A 20,001-nucleotide genomic window follows, 5' to 3' on the forward strand; every position below is an offset into this window, starting at 1 on the left:
TCCTCATAGGGCTTTATGGCTTCCAGTCCCTTCACCTGCAGATAAGTAGAGAAATAGGTACCGCTTTGGTGGGAAGGTAAGAGCATCCTGGCGACATGATGACAGAGAGTCGTCTTTGGCAGCGCTGGCTAAGGTAAGAGATACAGAGGCTAGATAAGGGCTCTGTGGGAACCAAGAGTATTAACTACTGAAGCACCAGATCAAGCTTGAATAGCATCCTACAAGAAAGATCCTGTATCCAACCTTGTTTGTAAATAAGACTTGTCCCTTTGTTTCATCACATGCCAATCAAAATGGAATCAGACCAATAATCAGGGAACCTATTTTGGGACTCAAGGAAGGAAAGTGGATTGGTCAAAAGACAGATCTGGAATCTACTGATCTTAAGGCTTTCACGAAGGAACAAGAAGAACTGCTTCATAGTTTGGGCCCCACAACAAACTCCAACTCCCAGAATTGCATAGCAAAGAGCCAGGCAACAAGTTAAAGCGGTGCTAAGCCGGGTTATCTCTCCAGTGTAGATGCAGCCCTAATGTTGAGGCAGCTCGCATCCATTATGAACAGCCACGGAAGCCTTTGAATCCGTCGTGGGCGCAGAGTCCTCTGACAGAGAAGACTAAATGTCTCGCGGAACTACAGTTCCCAGAATCCATAGCACTGAATCGCGGCGGTTGAAGCGCTGTCAGTTATGGCCTGAAAAGGGGGCGTGGCTGACCGTCATTGCCTGGGAAAGGGGGCGTGGCCGTCAGTCATTGCCTGAAAAGGGGGCGTGGCCGTCAGTCATTGCCTGAAAAGGGGGCGTGGCTGACGGTCATTGCCTCAAAAAGGGGGCGTGGCAGTCAGTCGTTGCCTGAAAGGGGGCGTGGTTGTCCGTCTTTGCCTGAAAGGGGGCGTGGTTATCCGTCATTGCCTGAAAAGGGGGCGTGGTTTCCCCTCAACGCCCGCCTGCCTGGCTTCCTCCCTCCTCGGCCGCTCAGCGTCGCCTGGCGGAAGTCCCGCCCCTTGGGCCCTCCGCGTCACTTCCGCCCGCTCGGCTCCGAGGCACCAATATGGCGGCGCCCTGTGGCTCCTCACAGCTCCCTGCCGCCGAGTCCCCGGCGCTGAAGATCCCCAAGATGGAGGTGCTCTCGCCGGGGTCCCCGGGGGCGCTGAGCGACGGCAACCCCAGCCTCTCGGACCCCTCCACGCCCAGCGGAGCCTCCCCTCTGGGCCCCGCCGGCGGCACGGGCTCCGCGGCCGCCGCTGCTGCCTCGGCCGCCGCTTCCTCCGGGGGCCGCGGGGGCGCCTCGCCTTCGGCCTCCTTCTCCCCCGGAGGCACCGCCTCCTCCGCCGCCGCCGCCGCCGCCTGCAGAGGCATGTCCTGGACGCCGGCCGAGACGAACGCCCTGATCGCCGTCTGGGGCAACGAGCGGCTGGTGGAGGCCCGGTACCAGCAGCTGGAGGGCGCCGGCACCGTCTTCGGCAGCAAGGCCCCCGGCCCCGCCATGTACGAGCGCGTCTCCCGGGCCTTGGCCGAGCTGGGCTACGAGAGGACGCCCTCGCAGTGCAGGGAGCGCATCAAGGTAGCCGGCCTTTCCTCCTTGGCGCCTTGGGGTCGGACGGAGGGGCCTTTGGGGCGCTCCTCTGGCCTCCCTCCGGTTCTCCTCCGCAGGAGCTCCATGGATCCAGGCAGGAACAGGAATCAGGACGTTGAGGGACTGGAGTGTGGCCAAAGAAGGGGGACTGAGATGGTGAAAGGCCCGCAAGCCATGCCTTAGGAGGAGAGACTTAGGGAGCTGGGGATGTTTAGCCTGGAGTAGAGAAGGTGTAAGAGGCTCCGTGTGAAAGGGATCTAGGAGTAGTACAAGGAGAGACCGCCATTTGAACATGAGCCAACAGTGTGATGCGGCAGCTAACAAGGCCAATGCGGTTCTAGGCTGCATCAATAGAAGTATAGTGTCTAGATCAAGAGAAGTCATAGTGCCGCTGTATTCTGCTCTGGTCAGGTCCCACCTGGAATAATATTGTGTCCAGTTCTGGGCACCACAATTTAAGAAGGATGTTGAGAAACTGGAGCCATGTGTCCAAAGGAGGGCGACTAAAATGGAGAAGGGTCTGGAAACCATGCCCTACGAGGAACGACTGAGGGAGCTGGGGGTGTTTAGCCTGGAGAAGAGAAGGTTAAGAGGTGATATGATGATAGCCCTGTTTAAATATTTGAAGGGATGTCATATTGAGGAGGGAGCAAGCTTGTTTTCTGCTGCTCCAGAGAAGAAGACACAATGGAGCAATGGATGCAAGCTGCAGGGAAAGAGATTCCACTTAAACATTAGGAAGAACCTGACAGTAAGGCCTTTTGACAGTGCAACATATTCCCTCAAAGTGTAGTGGAGTCTCCTTCTTTGGAGGCCTTTAAATGGAGGCTGGATGGCCATTTGTCAGGGATGCTTTGATTGAGAGTTCCTGCATGGCAGGATGGGCTTGGACTGGATCAGGGCCCTTTTGGGGGTCTCTTCCAACTCTACGATTGTATGATTCTAGGTCCAAAACACACTATGGGAATAATCCACTTAGAGACTGCGTTAACTGCCCTGGCTCAGTACTAGGGAACCCTGGGAATTGTAGTTTGTTGTGGCACCGGAGCTCACTGACAGAGAAGGCTAAATGGCCCCACAAAGCTACACTTCCCCAGAATCCCCTGGCATTGAACCAGGGCAGCCAAAGCAGCCTCAAGATGGGTTGTTTCTGCAGGGTGCTTTGGACCTCATTTAAAACACACATCGATTTAAAAAGACAAATGCTATTTAATTTTGAAAGGCTAAATATAAAAGGGATGTTACACAAGCAGTCAGCAAACCCCTTCTTCTTATGTGCCTTAAAGCCTTGAGTGTAAGGCTCTTGTGGGGGAACCGCTTGGTTAAAGAAGCAAAGCAGTGCTTTGAGTTTACTTTCCCGATGCTTGCTTTCTCTTGCAGAACGGAAAAAGTGTAAAGATGTCTGATCAGATGATAAATCATTCTGAAGAGTTAGTGAAACTAGTCCCACGCTGGAGTGAAGTTGGGGTTTGTGTAGCTAGCAAGTTTCCCTAACTGGGTGGGAGCAGATAGCGACAGGTTGTGTAGCGAAGGTGAACCATTTATTGACATGGCCAAGGCCTGCTTATTTTCTTTCCCATCTTTTCTAATACTGAGCAGCTGCCAACTTATTCTCTGAAGAATAATAATAGTCTGGCATGCTGTCTTTCTTCTGTATGGTGCTTGATTATTCTTTGATTTGTTGCCATCAATGCTAAGGGGTTGGTGAGAGCATTGCTGGGGAGGACCTCTTGCTTGCTTCCCTTTGGTTTACACTGTTTAGAGTTGACATAGTTTGGCCAAAACTCAGAGAGTAGTATACTGTGTAGGGGATACTATACAGAGCCATGTTGCTGATCAGGCATGGCAGGAATTACAATTGAAAACGGCCCTGGAAGACTGATCCAGAACACAGAGTGATATAGGCACTCTTTACCTCTATGCCTGTAAGTATCCATAATGACATTCCCTTGAGAAATATCAATTTAGGAAGAGGGCTCCAAAGTCACACTGAACCAAGAAGATAATTTATTTGATGAGGCATGCCCCATCCTATTGCTTTTATGCTAGTAATACTGCTAGTAGCATCGATGTGCAAAAAAAATTGTTCTTAAAACAGTGTTGTGTTGGCATTTAAAAATCATGAGTGGCGGTGTTTACATGTTTTTAATATCATTTTTTGATTCCAGTGTCGTTTTCAGTGGTTCATTGGCTCAACTAGAGACTAGGGTTGTAGGCTGCATCCAAATTGCAGTTGACTGCATGATACTTAACACTGTAGTCCTAGAAGTCCTTCTAGAAGCCACATTGAGTGGCACTTTCGTGACTGTATGGTGCCAGGATAAGCACCTTGCGCTTAAACTTGGTTTAAAGTCCAGCTTCGTAATCCTTTGGTCATAGTGGGATAATGGCACCAAAACATTAAGGAAGCATAGTGTTGTTTACTTCTGAGTATAAGTGTGCAGCCTTAGAATGGGATAGCAAGAGTGAACCAGTGGGATGACTAAGGTCCAAAACACACTGCAGAAATAATCCAGTTTGAGACCACTTTAACTGCCCTGGCTCAGTGCTAGGGAATCCTGGGAACTGTAGTTTATTGCGGCACCAGAACTCTCTCACAGAGAAGGCTAAATGTCTCACAAAACTGCAATTCCCAAAATTCCCTAGCATTGAGCCAGGGCAGTTAAAGTGGTCTCAAACTGGATTATTTCTGCAGTGTGTTTTGAACCTAACTTGAAAGCCCTAGCTTTGTATTCAGATTCTGTCACAGACTGACTTGTTTGGGCAAGTCTTTGGTTCGCCTAGTAATTCTGAGGACAAGCAAGAATGTTATAAATCACAGTCTCATACAGTTTCTGCATCATTGATTCTGCTTTCCTCATCTCTGTCCTTGCAGACAATTTTGCTTTTGTTGTTTAACATGAGATTTGTTGGTAAATGAACAATTCTTGCAAAAGTGGGTACTACCGCTGCATGCTCTAAAATTGCTGTGGCCACATATATCCTAATACATTATGTTTAGATGCTGTGTTCTGTGTTTTTAGAAACTGATTTGATAGTGCATAAATGCTGTGCTGTTCATTAACCTTCCAATATTAAGTAATTATGAAGTTCCAGATTTCAGTGCTTTTATGTGACCTGCAGTTGCCCAACAGACATGAACTCAGTGCTCACAGATGATGGTTGAAGGCGGTGATGGTATAGGCATAATTTGCTGTATTACTAATAAGTCTTGTTATATAGTTGAAGGTTAATTAACTTGGCTGATTTATTTTGTTAGTTAGCTGACAAGCTATGATATGGATATATTGTAATTGATGTAAAGTAACTCAACTCCCTTGCTCCAGCGCCATTTTATAGGTAGTCATATTTAGTTTGTTCTCTTCTGCAAATACCTAATTTAAATGTGAATACATTTTAAAGTCTCTTAGATATGAATCATTTGTAAAGTTACTGCCTGAGCATATGTTTTTACATTTTAAAACTGTAATTTTTTTATCCAAAACAAGCTTTCAAGGGAAACATAACTGTTCAGCTACATGTAATATTGGCATCCTAGACACAGGTCCCCTGAGTGACTCCTCATCAAACTTAAGTCAGGCATGCATGGATGGTAATGCAAAGGGATTTTTCATTCTTGTGTGAGGATGCACTTCTAAGGAAGTTTGAAGTTGTAGCTGGACAATGTAATGGGCATCCTTTTCCTTAAACTGAATAACTTCAACAAAACTTCAAACTGGGCTATTGGCATATTCCTGCCTGCATATAGATATGAAATCATTCCAACATAGCTTTAAAGTTTGGGGGAATCAGTAATACATTTCTTCACTGAAACACACAAGGAAGCTAATGAATTAGATCAGAAAAGTGGCATTTTCTTACACTGTAAATTTGCTTACAGTAAATTAAAAACTCCTTTGAATAGAGAAGCTGTTGAAAAGTTCTACATAGCCATTATCTAAGGCTGAGAGAGTATGACTTGCTCAAGGTTACTTATACCCTGGTCTCTAGGATTTCTACACAGCACTGGCTCACACACAATGGCCCTCCAGGCCTTTGCTTCACACAGAATACGGACAATGTTCAACTCTAGGTTGTATGGTGCAGTTTTATCCATTGGCAATATAGGTAAATAACCACCTTTTGCTGAATGGAGCTATCACATGTCTTAGTGAAGCTTTCTGCCTCTTTAACCTGGCTCTGCGCAGGTAGGTTGGGACAATCCTTTGAAGCCTGTATTTTTGAGTTACAATAAGTCTAACTGCTCAATAGTCAAATTATTTCCTTAGTTTTGAAACAGGCTGCCAGAAGATATTTTGAAATGCTAAATTGAGCCCCAAGTGTTTGGAGAAGAGTTTGTGGTTTCAGGGGCTCCCAGTAGACTTCATCAGAGCATATTAAGACTCCGTGGCTAATTGTGCTAGAGACACTTTTTGTTTTAACTAAGCTGTTAATAAAAACATTTATTATCTCTAACGAACCCATATTGGTGCCTGCTGTAATATTCTGTTACTTAGGTAGATAATCAAATTTCTCCGTTGGACTAAGACTTGAACTAAAGTTATATGCTGTAAATAGATTGTGCAAGCTTGCTGGAAAATATCAGAAAGTGTAGAGAAACTTAAAACATTATTTGCTAATGGGTAACATCACTAAAATATTTAAGTTCTTTCCCATCCCAGTATTGTTGTAACATGACAAAATTAACTTTTAGCATTCAGGTGAGAAAAAGGATCAAATGGAAATATGGCAGTTTTATTCAGAAAAAACTAGAGTGTGTCACAATGGACTTGGCCTTATTTATGTATTCTTTCTATTCATATTATGAGTGTAAGCAGATTGGAGTGGATATGTTCATGTTTCTCTGAAAGTTATTCAGAATCTTTATGAAGTCATTTTCTGCCACTAGGATAAAATGAGAGGTAGAAACTGTATGAAGAAGTTGCATTACCAAAGAAATACACTCAGCCTCCTCATTTGCAGCTTTGGCTTTATTTGCAAATTTGATTAATAAATTATCTCTAGAAATCTCTTAAGTCCTTCAGCACAACTCTGTGGTCAATGTCTGGCATAAGTTGACCGTAGAGTCATGCTGGATGACCTGGAGACAACACTTCTCTAGGCCTTTTTAGGTCCTCCACCACAATTCTATGGTCAACGTCTGTGGGACCATCCAATTGCATGGGAGGAGGACCTAGCAATTCCTAGAAAAGTGTTCTCCCAGAATGTTTTTATTTGTTGTTGTTCCACTCTCATGGGGGTTGTGTGTCCCTAACTCCAGCAAATGTGGAGGGCCCACTGTAAATTGCATGGTTTGTGTTGGGGAAAGGCTTATTTTATAGCCTGTACACTAAAGCTGTTAAGAGATTATGTTAGCTAAGTAAAATTGTAATTTAGATAGAAAATTCTTGAAACAAATTCCTACAGCAGAGGTAAATTAATAACATCCTCGGACCAAGTCTGTCTATGGTCCAAAACACACTGCAGAAAAAATAATAATAATAATAATTATTATTATTATTATTATTATTTATTTATTTATTTGGACTTATTTGGACCTATGTGAGAAGTACCCATCCTTTCCCACATTCTTCAGTTGCCAACCCATAAGCATAGGTACCGTATTTTCTGGCGTATAAGACGACTAGGCGTATAAGACGACCCCCAGTTTTTCCAGTTAAAATATAGAGTTTGGGATATACTCGCCATATAAGACTACCCCTCTTCCAACGCACACCAAATAAAAATTAAAAAAACATGAGATTTTATTTCAATATGGTAATTTTAATTCAAATGACATGCAGGTACTTAGCAGGAAACCTTGTATACAAAGCCTGCTTGGATTGGTCAGCTCTCCCTGTCTGCCCAGCCCTCCCTGTCTCCAGGACTATCAAAGCGGTAGCTGCTTTCATATCATCGTCGCATACGGTGGGGATGTGGCCACGGCCGTTTTTGAGCTCCCCCCACCATATGCGGAGACCACAGATTCTTCAGTCCGGCTCAGAGGTTTCAGCACCTGCCCTGTAAGACGACACACGGCGGATAAGACGACCCCCAACTTTTGAGAAGATTTTACTGGGTTAAAAAGTAGTCTTATACGCCAGAAAATAGAGTATTATGTGGAAGAAGCAAGGGTGTTGAAGTCATGCCCATTCATCTGGACATTGTTGTTAACATTATCCTGATATTTCTGTTGAGTTGCTTTCATCTGCAAATCTTCCTTTGTGGCTTTGTGGAGAGTTTGGTTTGGCTCTTCCTATTCTAAGTTCAGTTCTTTAGCCAGCCCACCATGATAACTTTCAGTGTTTGTGTTCCTGAGTGTTATCCTTAGAGTTGATAGCTTTTTGTGGCACTGCTTCCATGCCTTCCCAGCGCCTTTGTTGTAGCCTCCCAAGATCCCTTGTAGATATTATGGATTTTAAGAAAAGCATGGTGCCAGCAAATATACTCCCTTTCTTTGCTATTTCCACATTTCAGAATGAATCATGAAATCAACCACTCTTAATAGCTTTTTCCTAGTCCTGGAATTTTGGATATTTGGAAGGATTACATCTTCTTTTTGTGTAATGCATGGTTAATTGTTAAATATCACCACAGGGAAAGTGGCAAAAGTAGCTTTGATAGAAATACAGTATCAATCTGCTAAAATGGTTGCTAACAAAGTGATATCTTTTGGCACCCTGATAAACCCTAAAAAGGAAGACACTGCTTAGTTTATTTTCTCTCCCCACACCAAACTTATCCAAGTTATCATCAGTTCTGTTAACAGAACATACTGGTTCTTGATAAAAGAGTAAACACTGTGTCTTTTGATTCTCTGGTTGTTCAGTTTTACTCTATATCCCATTCTTTAAAACAGAGTGTATTAAAAGAGAACATTTAATCTAAGAAACAGGTGGAAACTGGGAAGGAGAGGCTGGGAACAGTTTATCACCCTTTTACACTTGCTGCTATGTAAGGAGGTTGCATGCAGCAACGTGGGCAACCAGGGCAAGATTAAAAGTGGGGGGGAAATTGTTTGAAACTTGGTGTGTATTCTTCAGAAACTAGGCCTGACAGTTGGGTTTAATGTTTGATAATTAGACCTGACCATCTTAGTACTGTGTGTTTGATGTTTGAGCGTGGGAATTCAGAGCATTATTGATTTCACCTCTTTTAAATTTCAGCAGCTTCCCAAGAGACAGAGTGAGTTAGTAAGGATGCAAAATATGTAAGTAATATATTTTACTAGCTAAAGAGTTTAGGCCAACATTTTACTTTTTAAAAAAACTTCTTAAATGTTTTCTTTGTGGAGTAAGGGATGATCCAGCTGTCTGCTTTTGGTGACTCCTTGTTTTTATTTTTCTTTCTGTCTCTTTCTTCTTTCTCTTAATTCGCTTCTCCAAACTATCGGCATACTAGTAACTGTTCTTTCTCCTCCTTTTGTAAAGGTGTGCATCTTGTGGGCTTGTTGGTATCTGATTAGGATTTAGTTCTAAATAATATCAAAAGTGCTATTGGGACAGGGAAGCCCTTGGGAATAGAGATGAACAAATAAAAATGATGCCTTTAATGATCATGTAGGTGTGTTGTCCTACTGTGGCAAATGTACAAATAACACTGCTGTATGTTAGGAACAGTAAATGACTGGAAGTTAAGCCTGGCTTTTGAATACCGCTTGATAGCATTCTGATTTGGTTAATGCAGTCAAGAATGTGTGACAGAGCTTTGCTCAGCTAAAGTTAAAGATGAATGAAAATTGTATAAGCCATTGAGAATCATGCCAGTAACACATACATTTTCTGTTTTAGACCCTTCGCAGGTGTTACAGCCGAGTGAAAGAACATGGTGTTGGGAAAAGGAAAAGCAGTTACACGTTTGAACAGTTGGAGCAGGTATTTGGTCAAGGAGGATGGGACTCTCAACCTTGCCAACCAGTGCTTATCAACAGTAGTGGCCTATACCAAGAGCTTGAGTCAGATGGCAGTACAATGGAGGAGTTCTCCCAGGATGAATGGGGAAACCATAGTCAGGAACTTCATTGCTACCAGTCAGGAGACCAAGAATTGGGTAAGAAATGTTAAACCTTTTCCATTGTCTGACATTTTATTTGAGTTTGGTGTGTGTTTGTTTTTTGTCATTGCTTATAATATAATGCCACTGCTATTCCTATTTCTCCTGAATGGCATAGCATTCAAATATACAAATACAATATTTGTTCTGTTTTCTGTGTGTTACCATTATATACCTTGATATATACCAGGTTTCTTATGTTAAATTAGACAATGTGACAGTGCATAGAAACTGCTGTATTTTACTGGGCAATTGGGTACATGCTCAGCTTCTGGGTGTTTAATGCCTGAACTCTGTTTTGCCACTATCTGATGTACCTGCAAGCTGCCCAGAGCACCGCAGAGATGTTTGGGCTTAGAAATGCCTGACTTACTAAACATAGGGAGGTTTGGGGGTGAAATAACTTTCAACTGAAAAATGGAAGCTGTAGTATTGCAGAGTTTCAGGCTTGCATTTGATTAGTCATAATTTTGCTATAGCCTGGGGCTTCTTGCTTGTCATCACAATAATGACTGCATCTCAATACATATAGAGACATGCTTTTTCTATCTAATATTGTCATAGGGGTCCTTACATGGGAAATCTAAACCAAATAAAAATACAGTTGTTATTTGATCTTCAAATATATTCAAAGTAGAATAGCCTCTGTGTGTGTGTATAGTGAGCCTGTCTCTTAATAGGATGAATAATACTAATAAGAGGAACTTGTCTCAAATCCTCTAAGTAGTGTAAAAGAAAAAACTGAATTGAGTTTGAGATTTTATTATGCAGAATTTAGATGTATTGCTGAGCCATATACACAATAATTTGCGACACTGTTGTAGACAACTTGTAATTGAATTTTAAAAGTAACAGTATTCTATCTTTGTGTAAAAGTTATTCATGATCCTACCTTTTAGATGAAATGCCTGCTATGAAAAAATCTTTGAAGATAAAGCAGGAAACTTCTGAAGAATCACAGTAAGTAGCTTATGAGTTTCTTGTCTGTGACTCAAGATTCTTCCAGATGGTGATTTCAGAAGAAAAATATCTGAACCTTCTAACAGTAGTTAATTCTTCACACTGTATTTAATTAAAACGTGCTCTAAGAAAAGAGGGCCTTCAAGCTCTGTTACATAAGCTGTTCATGATTTGTTGGCTATGTCGCATATTTGATTTCTTTATAAATCTTAAAAGTTTCTGTCTCACCTCACTTCAATCTGGGATTAGTTTAGGTGAAGCTAGAGTAAAGATTATTTGTTTACAAGTTGTAACTTGTTTTTCTGAGCCAGAACATGGGAAACATTTGAGGTTAACAAATAAAATTATAACATAACTATTATAAAGAGGGGAAAGACTTCAGATCAACAATAAAAACAGAAGAAGAGAGCAAGCCATTCCATCCTACACTGAGGTCAAAAGCCTGGTGGAAAAAATAAGTTTTCAAGTAGTTACAAGTCCTGATGATGGTACTCACTAGAAGATATGCCCCCATAATTTGGGTAGTTGGGTGGATGGTATTGTATGAGAGGGGATTATCCTGTTGGTATCTTGGTCTCAAGTCATTTAGGTTTTTGGTAGGATTTTTTAAATGTCACCTGGGTACAAATTAACTGTGCAGTTGAAGTAAGATGAACAAGCAAAGCTGTCCCTAAGTCTCACTTTAAAGGAGTAATCCTATGGAGCGACTGTGGGGGAATTACAAAGGTTCAGAATTCTGTGCTGCAGTCTGTCAGTTTCCATCTTCCAACGTCTGCTTGTTTGTTGGAAATATTACTTTCTAAGACAGGGATGCAGAATATGGGGTTCTCCAGAAGTTGTCAGACTGCAACACGTATTATCGTTCATATTAGCTGTGGTTTCTAGGGCTAATAGGAGATGCAGTCTGATAATATTTAGAGGACCACACTTTCCTGAGCCCTGACAAAGTTTCCTTATGCTAAGTCATATCACAGATACATCTTAGCTCCACTTTGTGTGTAACATGGTCTCCAGGATTGCAGACAGAAGTCTTTTCCCAGTTCTGCCTGGACATGCCTCAGATTGAACACGGGACCTCTTGAATGTAGATCAGGAACTTTGCTACAGAGCTTCTTCAGCTTTTCTCCATCTTTACAATGTCCTTTTTTACTTATGAAATTTAGTGTCTGACTTTGCCTCTTCTGCTTTTCTAAATCACTTGGTGAGATCTCACATTTTGTTCCTTTTTTTCTTTTAGGAAACGTGATATGATGCAGAATATTGTGCAGATCTTGGAATCCGTCCAGTTAAAGTGGGAAATATTTCAGAGCTGGACAGACTTCTCTAGGTTACATCTTTCTAACAAACTGGCCATATTTGGCATTGGATATAACACACGGTGGAAGGAGGATATTCGTTACCACTATGCTGAGATCAGTTCCCAAGTTCCCCTTGGCAAGCGACTCCGGGAATATTTCAACTCGGAAAAGCCAGAGGGCAGGATAATTATGACCAGGGTACAAAAAATGAACTGGAAGAATGTTTACTACAAATTTCTAGAGATCACTATTAGTGAAGCTCGGTGCCTAGAGCTACACATGGAGATTGACTGGATACCTATTGCTCACTCCAAGCCAACAGGTGGAAATATTGTCCAGTATTTATTACCTGGGGGTATTCCAAAAAGCCCTGGTCTGTATGCCATTGGTTATGAAGATTGTCACAACAAACCACAGTCTCCTGATCATGAGACGATAAGCCAAGACCCTGAAAATGAGACCCATGGGGAAGTGGAAATGCAGTTGACACAAACCTCTGTCAAAGTGGAGATGCAATCTACCCGAATCATATATTGTTACCTTGGCATTGCAGAGGTTAGAACTCTTCAGCAGTGCTTGTTCTTACACTTTCAGGCAAACACCAAAACCTTCAGCAAAGAGTGGGTTGGAATCAATGGATTTTTATCTCAAAACTGCATTGTGGACCCAGGGATTTCTCCCAAATCCATCTACATTAAATTTGTGGAAGTGGAGAGGGACTTTCTTTCTGCTGGCTCATTGGTAGAGTGCCTGGAAAAAGCAATTGGATATCCCTTGAAATTTAACAACTAAATCTTATCCTTCATAAGGATCAGAACGTTGACTCCTATGTGGCATTCGGGCATGTTTGACAGTCCAAGACTGATAACGTAAGCCTTTGTGAAGAACTTGAACAACAACAAAAAATCACACTTGGTGGGGATTTTAGAAAACGTGTGTCCCGAGTCAGTAAAATATACAGCTTACTTGCTTGGAACAATTAGCTGATTTTGTAAAGCAAAGACTTTGAAAGGGAGCCTTGTAAATACAGTGACTGTTGGTACATTCCATGTTGGACGAGCGTACACTTTACGTTTCATACGAAAAGCTGTTTTCCACAATGTCTCATTTTTACACATCTGTCTATCTATAAGTGTTATTACAATTATGTAATAAATAAGCAATAGATAACGGCGAATTTAAACTTGGGGTCACATGAGACTGCTTTTCAGTGCCACTTTTAACCTCTCTTGTATATAAGTTAGCATTTCACACCTTTTCTCCCATCAAGTGTTTTTAATATTTCCAACCAGTGTTGCCTGCAAAAAAAACCCTTCTGTTTCTGTGATGTATCCCACTTTACTAGTAGTGTTGCCATATCAACTTTTTTGTTTTTGTTTTGTTTTGTTTTGTTTTTTTACATTAAAGTAATCCCGGTCTTTTTTTAAAAAAAGAAAATAGTTATCCTCTTTGTGTGGCAGTGAAAGTAACTCAACCACTGGGAAACATTTCATCAAATCATGCTTTTTATAAAATGCAATCAAAGCTGTGAGAAGGGGTGGGATGGGAAGGGGATGGGAATGGGGAAGTAATGGGCCCAGGTAGTAAGCATTTTTAATGCCTCATCAAAATGTTACTATATAAGCTCCATTACGCTGCTGGCAAGTACCAGATTTTCTAAATTTCCTTTTCTAAAAAACGCATTGATCAGTGGAAGTTGTGACATACAATGAATGTGTCAGTCCAAATAAAAGCAAGCAAATCTGTTGATTTTCAAATATGTGTTTCTTACTTAGTAGTATCCTCCAAGATGTAGAAATGTCTTGAATGGTATTTATTTGAAAAGACATGTTTTATTATTAATATCTTAAATGTTTGAAATATACTATATATACTTGACTATAAGTCGACCTCATGTATAAGTCGAGGGCAAGTTTCAGGGCCAAAAATAAGGATTTTGCTATGACCTGTGGATAGGTCGAGGGTAAACTTTAGGGGCATATAGCAAAGGATCTAAAGGGCGAAGCAAAGCAAAACAATGTCAAAGAAGTTACAAAAGTCCAGAAAACATAACTGTTTGTGCTTACTCTTAAGGCTAGAAGGATGAGAGAGTAGAGGGGGTCGGTGCTTCACATATTATACTACTGCTTTTCACCATGGGATGGTTCCTTCTTTTAACTAAGAGTTAAGATACACTACTTACATTGACCCGTGGATAAGTCGACTCAGGTTTTTGGCGCCCATTTTGTGACCTACATTTCTAGACTTATACATGAGTATATAGAGTATACAGCATACCAGAGATTTAAGGAAGATTTCCCCCAGGTTTATACTGCAGAATCAGTGCAACATTATGTTAATAGATGCTAAGTTTCCCAATAAAATTGCAATATTCTGGTTAAAAACATATTTTTCATTTTGATAGTGACCCACCAAAACGAAAAGGGCCCTTCAGTAATTTTACAAAGAATATGCTTCAGTACATTCGTAATAGTACTTTGGGGAGGGATTTCTGTAAATCATGTACCAGTGTGAGCCAGTCAGCCTAACCTAAGCATTCACAGCATTTGCACAAAACAAACAGATGGAGCATTCTGCCTAGTCACTCCCAGTTGAAGCCTTCCACCAGCAAGAGCAGCTTTAGTAACCAGGATCACAGAAACAAGGAAAACCTTACAGGTCTGTGGAAGCAGAATCCATAGAAATGTGCCAATTCTGACTTCAAAGCAAAAATGTAGAATGGTAAACTTCCACTTTGTTGCATATTTACTTTAATAGGAATTTAGGAAAGTTGTTCAGAAATTTTGATCAAACATTTTATGTTCTTTCGATCTAAGTAGCCTTATAAATCATGGGGTGGAGATGGAATGCCTTGTATTACCATTTTGTTACAGAAAATTTCCTATTACTGATGAATATATATTTGCCATTTATGGGGGTGTCCAAGTCCGAGTTGGACAGTAGAAAAAAATAAAGGAGTTGGAGTTGAAGGTGTGTTAGTTGCACATCCCTGAAACTCAGCCGTATTTCTGAATTAGACTCCTGATTTGTTTTGGAATGAGAAGCCAAAAAGTGAAAGCTAACTTCAAACGTACTTGAGAAGGGAGCAGCAAAGCCAAAGTCAGGGGGTGGGACTGGATGGCCCTAGTGGTCTCTTCCAACTCTATGATTCTATGATTCATGCCAAGCTTTTCCTTCTGCTGAATTCCAGGTTGGTGGAGCCATTCCTACTGAGAGACGGAGCCAATAAGGATGGGCAGGTAACATTTACAAGCCTGAAAACATATTCAGGGGTAGCTATGTTGGCCATACCGCAAAATGCAAAATGTTCCAAAATGCACAATACCTTTATTACTGAGCTTGCTTTCTTGTGAATTACAGGATTGCTGAAATTTTCACTTGCATTTTTGTGTGAATATGGCCAATGTCAGCACACAAAGCAGGATACCACCTTGACACACACAAAGTCCATTTGGTAACAGAAATACTCCTTGAAATATTGTGGACTTAAACCACCTATGCATTCTTCTGCAGCATCTATCCAGCTTTTGATTCCATAAGAACAGATTTTGATTATCTGTGATGGAAGCAGGTGAAGCAAGAGTTCCTGCAAACCAAAATGTACGTATATATACATTTGACAAAGTACCAGCAGATCTGAAGTATAAATGCTGTATTCCTGCATGTGGGCTGAAATGTTATTAAGATATTTTTCTCTCACTATTGTGAGATCCTGGAGCAGCAAACAGGAAAAAAATACCAAAAAAAATTAAGCAATTCCAAATGAAAATTAGTATGATAAAAGCATAATATTTGTTAAAACCTGTTTGGCAGAAGACCAGGAGTAAGGAACTTTTGTCCCCCTTGATTGAGATGGGAAATGTGACTCTCCAGATACTTGCTTGTCACCCCGACTTGTAAGCTTCAGAAGTATGGGTTACTGAACTGCCAGGACCAGGACAAAGGCCTATTTCTTCCTTCCTGTTGCTTTGTGCCCTCAAGTTGTTTCCAACTTATAGCAAGCCAAAGGGGACCTGGCATGATGTATTCAGAGGGAGCTTGTCTTTTCATTCCTCTGAGGCTGAAAGAATGTGACTTGCCCAACGGGACCCAGTGGGTTTCCACGGCTGAACGGGATTTGAACCTTGGTCTCTAGTCATAGTCTAATGCTCAAACCACTACACCATGCCAACTCTCACACCTATTTTACCTGGAAGTAATACTGTCAACTCATCAGAAAGTTCTCTACTGTTTTAGCATTTCTCCCAACAGTTTTGAGAAATGAATTTTGTGTTGAGAGATTTCTTTTGAGACTAAATATAATAAAGAAGAACTTCAGTATGTTATCTCTCTCCCCATACTTTGTGCCAAAAATATAGCTTTTAAGTTTTAATTTCAGTTGAGCATCTTTGCGATGAATTCTTGTAATTTGATTCTGTGATTGCAGATTTACCTCAGATCAAACACAATGCTGCTGTACCTTTTATACAGGTATAAAAGGACCTGTGTGCAAGTTTCTGTGTGACGTACCTGGAACCTGTGATGGCAATTGGAGGTAAGTGAACCGGACATTAAAAGGATGTTCCATCTATAAACATTTCCAAGAACTGTTAACTGCATCCATTATTGAAGATCTGAACAGTTTCCTGTTTTGCCCTAGATTATTTCATTTTCTATTATCCCATATATGTAGTTGGTACAGTTTTGTTGTAGCTTTTGATTGGCTAAAACTATAAATGTAACTAATAAAATCACTCCTGTGTGGAAATGCCAACAAATTTTGTCCATCTCACCGAACCCCACAGACTTTGTGTAAAAACTCATTGAAACATATTAGTAATGTCAGATGAATGCAAGACCTTTTCAGTCTTTCATTGGTTGTGGAGGTAAGCATTCAAAATTCAGGGTACTGGAAGTGTATAGAAAGTATAAAACATTAAAATTGCTGGCTATTGAAAATTTCATTGTGGTGCTTCTAAAAAAGAAGTGCCTGACTCCCACTTGCAACCTACTTGCACACTGTTGGCTGAACATTTGTTGTCCAATGATGCATATTACCTTTGGGGTATAGACATCAGTAGAAATGAAAAATACTTTTGAAGTGACTATTCCATCTTGTCTCAGTAAAGAAGACAATCCTTTCTTATGCCAGAAGAGGGAGTCTTGTTGTAAAAATTGCAAGGGTTCTTTCAAGCGCCAGTCATCTTCAAGGAACCTATACTGTACTAAGTATGAATGCCTCAAGATTTTCCCGATAGCAACCTCCAGTTTATAAATAAATGCAATCAATTTGGAAATAAAAAAGGGGGCATCAAACAATTAAGGTCATGGATATTCTCAAATATGTCCTAAGATGAGCAAAAATAAATGTATAGATTTTAAAAAGTCTTGTGTACTCCCAGGGTTACACAGCAGGACATTAAGAGCTATGCATTTATTTTTTCATAGTTGCAGACTACTCTGTTGCCTCTGAATCCACCTCCCACTCCTTCCTCCATGCTCTGGCCACCTCTTCTCCTTCATGGCTGGAATTGGGGTGATGGTGCTGATTGGAGGAGTGAGGGATGAAAGGAAGAGAGGGAAGCAAAATTAGAGCGGAGGGGGGGTTCTCTAGCACTTGGTGCCAGCTCTTCTACACCTGTGTTTGTCTTACTTGCAAGGAGGTAAAGAAAGAGGTGCTAATATACCCCGAAAAAGCCCTTTTTATTGTTATTAACCTCTCCAGCAAGCCTAAGCTCATTCTGCACTTTAGCTTTTCTGACTTTACCCGTACACATGCTCGCTATTTGTTCAAACTCCTCTTTGGTAATTTCCCCCTTTTTCCATTTCTTATATATGCCCTGTTTAAAACTTAAGACTGGAGCACAGCTTTGGCACAGCTTCTGGCCTCTTAAGAGGCGCGTGCCATTTAAACAGCATACCTCCAAAGTGATCCACAGCAGCTTTATGTTGGCCGGTCTGTTCAGGCCCATAGTTGCAGATGACTCGAGACTTCTTTTCCAAGAGTGTGGAGCCAGGTCAAATGGGTTAGAATAAAGCCAAATAAATCCAGCATATTTTGCTTAGAGGTCTTAAGCTACCAGTCAATAAGCCTTAGAAGCATTTTCAGTCTTTTAGAACAGTGGGGGAGGATTAAACAAAAGCTAGGAAGCCACCAAATAATGGTATCATGGGGAGGGGGGCATTTGGAGAACCCCAGGAGGGTTGAATCATACACATGGTCTGAATTTCCCCATGCTAGTTGTAAACAATGCTGATCTATTTCCAAGCAGAGGCCGATTCCTAATAAAGAGCAAAACTGTGTTCATATGTGTGTGTGTAATATATATATCAAACCAAGAGGAACAAGAAAATTTTATTAGTGACACCACTTCAGTCTCAAGTCATCTCTTTAGTCTAGTGGACTCTTGACACTGATGGTTCAAAATGATAAGACAATAGATTTCTCCAGGAAAACAAAACTGATTATCATGTAGCTGCACTGTGTAAATCTAATCTGTTCATATTTAGAGATTTGGTTAAACCCTGATTTGATTTAATAACATGTTAAATTTGTTACTCTGCAACCTAAATCTGATTTACCATCAGCGGACATTGGTCATATTCATTTGAAGGTTCATTTCACCGGCTAGTAATTATCTGCGGGTGACAGATGGGTGGGAATTCAGTTATAAATATTATTTTTCTCAGAATCAGAAGAAAACTGCTAAATTAAAAGTTTGAAACGTCCCTGGGGTCCTTTGCATAAAGAGAACACTAGGATTTGGAGTGCTTCAGATGTAACATTTTACATTAAAAAGCTTGATGCGTAGCCCATGAACCCATTTTTCTATCCATCAGACTGGGACAGTTTCCCAGGAAGGCTTCTGACCTATGCTTCCAGTGGCATGACTTACATCCTCTTCTTTCATTCCATTCGTTCTCTGATGATAAATAAATGTCCAACATTTATTTTTATGCCAAGTGATGTTCAAAAAAACAGAAGCCTGACTTCTACTGGTTAGTCTTGAGTATCTTCATTAAATTCAATTATTGAATAGTGAATCAACATGTAGATAAATCCAGTGGGTCTACTCTGACTCTCTAGAACCAACAGGATTCTAATAGGACCAACAGCAACTAGGATGAGGAATCTATTGATCTAATAGGAACAACAAGAGGATTCAAGCCAGACTGTTACAATACTTTTCCCAGAGAGCATTTGGAGATGAAATCACTGGAGTTGAACATTTATTGGTGCCTGTTGGGTGAAATCTTATCAGAAGTAATGTTGAGTGTGGACTCAATTCTTCGTTTGGAAAGACAAATACAGGTATATGTTTGTTCATAAAGTGCCTGTGTTCGAGGGTTTTATTTTAACAGAAAATTTGGTACCAGAGGTAGGAACAACTGGTGAGATTTGCTGTTCTGTAACTTCAGAACAAACTAGACAAGATCCTGAAGTGTGAATATATCATTGAATACTGAAGTTGGGATTTCCCATGTCATCATATTTTCAATTTCTATGCATGACCTTTGTTACTGAAAGAGCTGCTGGAGAGTGGAATAGAGTGCCTCAGAGGAGAGTGGATTCTCAAGGTTTTTCTCCTGTTTTTCTCTTCCTTTCTTTCTCAAAGAACTAATTTAAATCTATTGCTGCTATTTTTGAAGCAAAATTAAGGGCCAGTAAATGAAACATCAAAATGTTCTCGTTTGGGGGACATAAGAACTGCAAACAGCATCAGTTTGCGGCTTTGCATCCGAGTGTCTTTGTTTTTTAATAGCGGAGTGAGATTTTTGCTTTCCTCTCTATCTTTATTTTAGGCACAAACTTGATAGACTGAGAACACAGCTGCACAAAACAGTCCTTCACAATAAAAAACCAATGTGGGCAGAGAGCAGTAAAGAGAAGGAGGCTTATCACTTTCCATTTTTATTTGCTGGTGTAGAAGAAAAGAGTGAGAAGGAAAGCTAGTGAAAGGAGCCTAAACACCCTAAAAGGCACCAGATCCCTTCTGATCTTGGAAACTAAGCAGGGTCAGCCCTGGTTAGTACTTGGGTGGGAGACCACCCAGGAAGACCAGGTGCTGTTGGCTACATATAGTGTGTGTGTGTGTGTATATACGTGTATATATATATATATATATATATATATATTGTATCTATATATACACTATATG

General features: G+C 40.9%; 2 protein-coding genes across 2 annotated transcripts in view; both read left to right on the forward strand.

Annotated features, from left to right (window-relative positions):
* The first annotated feature begins 1,040 nt into the window (after positions 1-1,040).
* On the forward strand, positions 1,041-13,594 carry MSANTD2 (Myb/SANT DNA binding domain containing 2). The gene is made up of 4 exons (XM_089537648.1): positions 1,041-1,562; positions 9,344-9,602; positions 10,505-10,565; positions 11,803-13,594. Exons 1-4 carry the CDS (start codon positions 1,050-1,052, stop codon positions 12,653-12,655), a joined length of 1,686 nt encoding a protein of 561 aa, XP_089393774.1. The 5' UTR covers positions 1,041-1,049; the 3' UTR covers positions 12,656-13,594.
* Positions 13,595-16,362: 2,768 nt separating this feature from the next.
* ESAM (endothelial cell adhesion molecule) overlaps positions 16,363-20,001 on the forward strand; it is a 51,374-nt gene continuing 47,735 nt past the window's right edge. The window contains exon 1 of the mRNA XM_089537776.1: positions 16,363-16,397. Within this exon, the coding sequence (XP_089393902.1) occupies positions 16,385-16,397 (13 nt within the window). The 5' untranslated portion in view covers positions 16,363-16,384. The remainder of the gene's footprint in view (positions 16,398-20,001) is intronic.

This window comes from Sceloporus occidentalis, unplaced genomic scaffold (genome assembly GCF_023333645.1).
Source record: "Sceloporus occidentalis isolate IW3139 unplaced genomic scaffold, rSceOcc1.0.p SCAF_9, whole genome shotgun sequence".
Lineage (NCBI taxonomy): Eukaryota > Metazoa > Chordata > Lepidosauria > Squamata > Phrynosomatidae > Sceloporus > Sceloporus occidentalis.

Bases quoted from the DNA above. Each gene is read 5' to 3' on its own strand.
- MSANTD2 (XM_089537648.1), top strand. From the start codon at position 1,050: ATGGCGGCGCCCTGTGGCTCCTCACAGCTCCCTGCCGCCGAGTCCCCG. The intron at 9,603-10,504 runs GTAAGAAATGTT...CCTACCTTTTAG, and splicing joins GTCAGGAGACCAAGAATTGG to ATGAAATGCCTGCTATGAAA. The intron at 10,566-11,802 runs GTAAGTAGCTTA...TTTTTCTTTTAG, and splicing joins GAAACTTCTGAAGAATCACA to GAAACGTGATATGATGCAGA.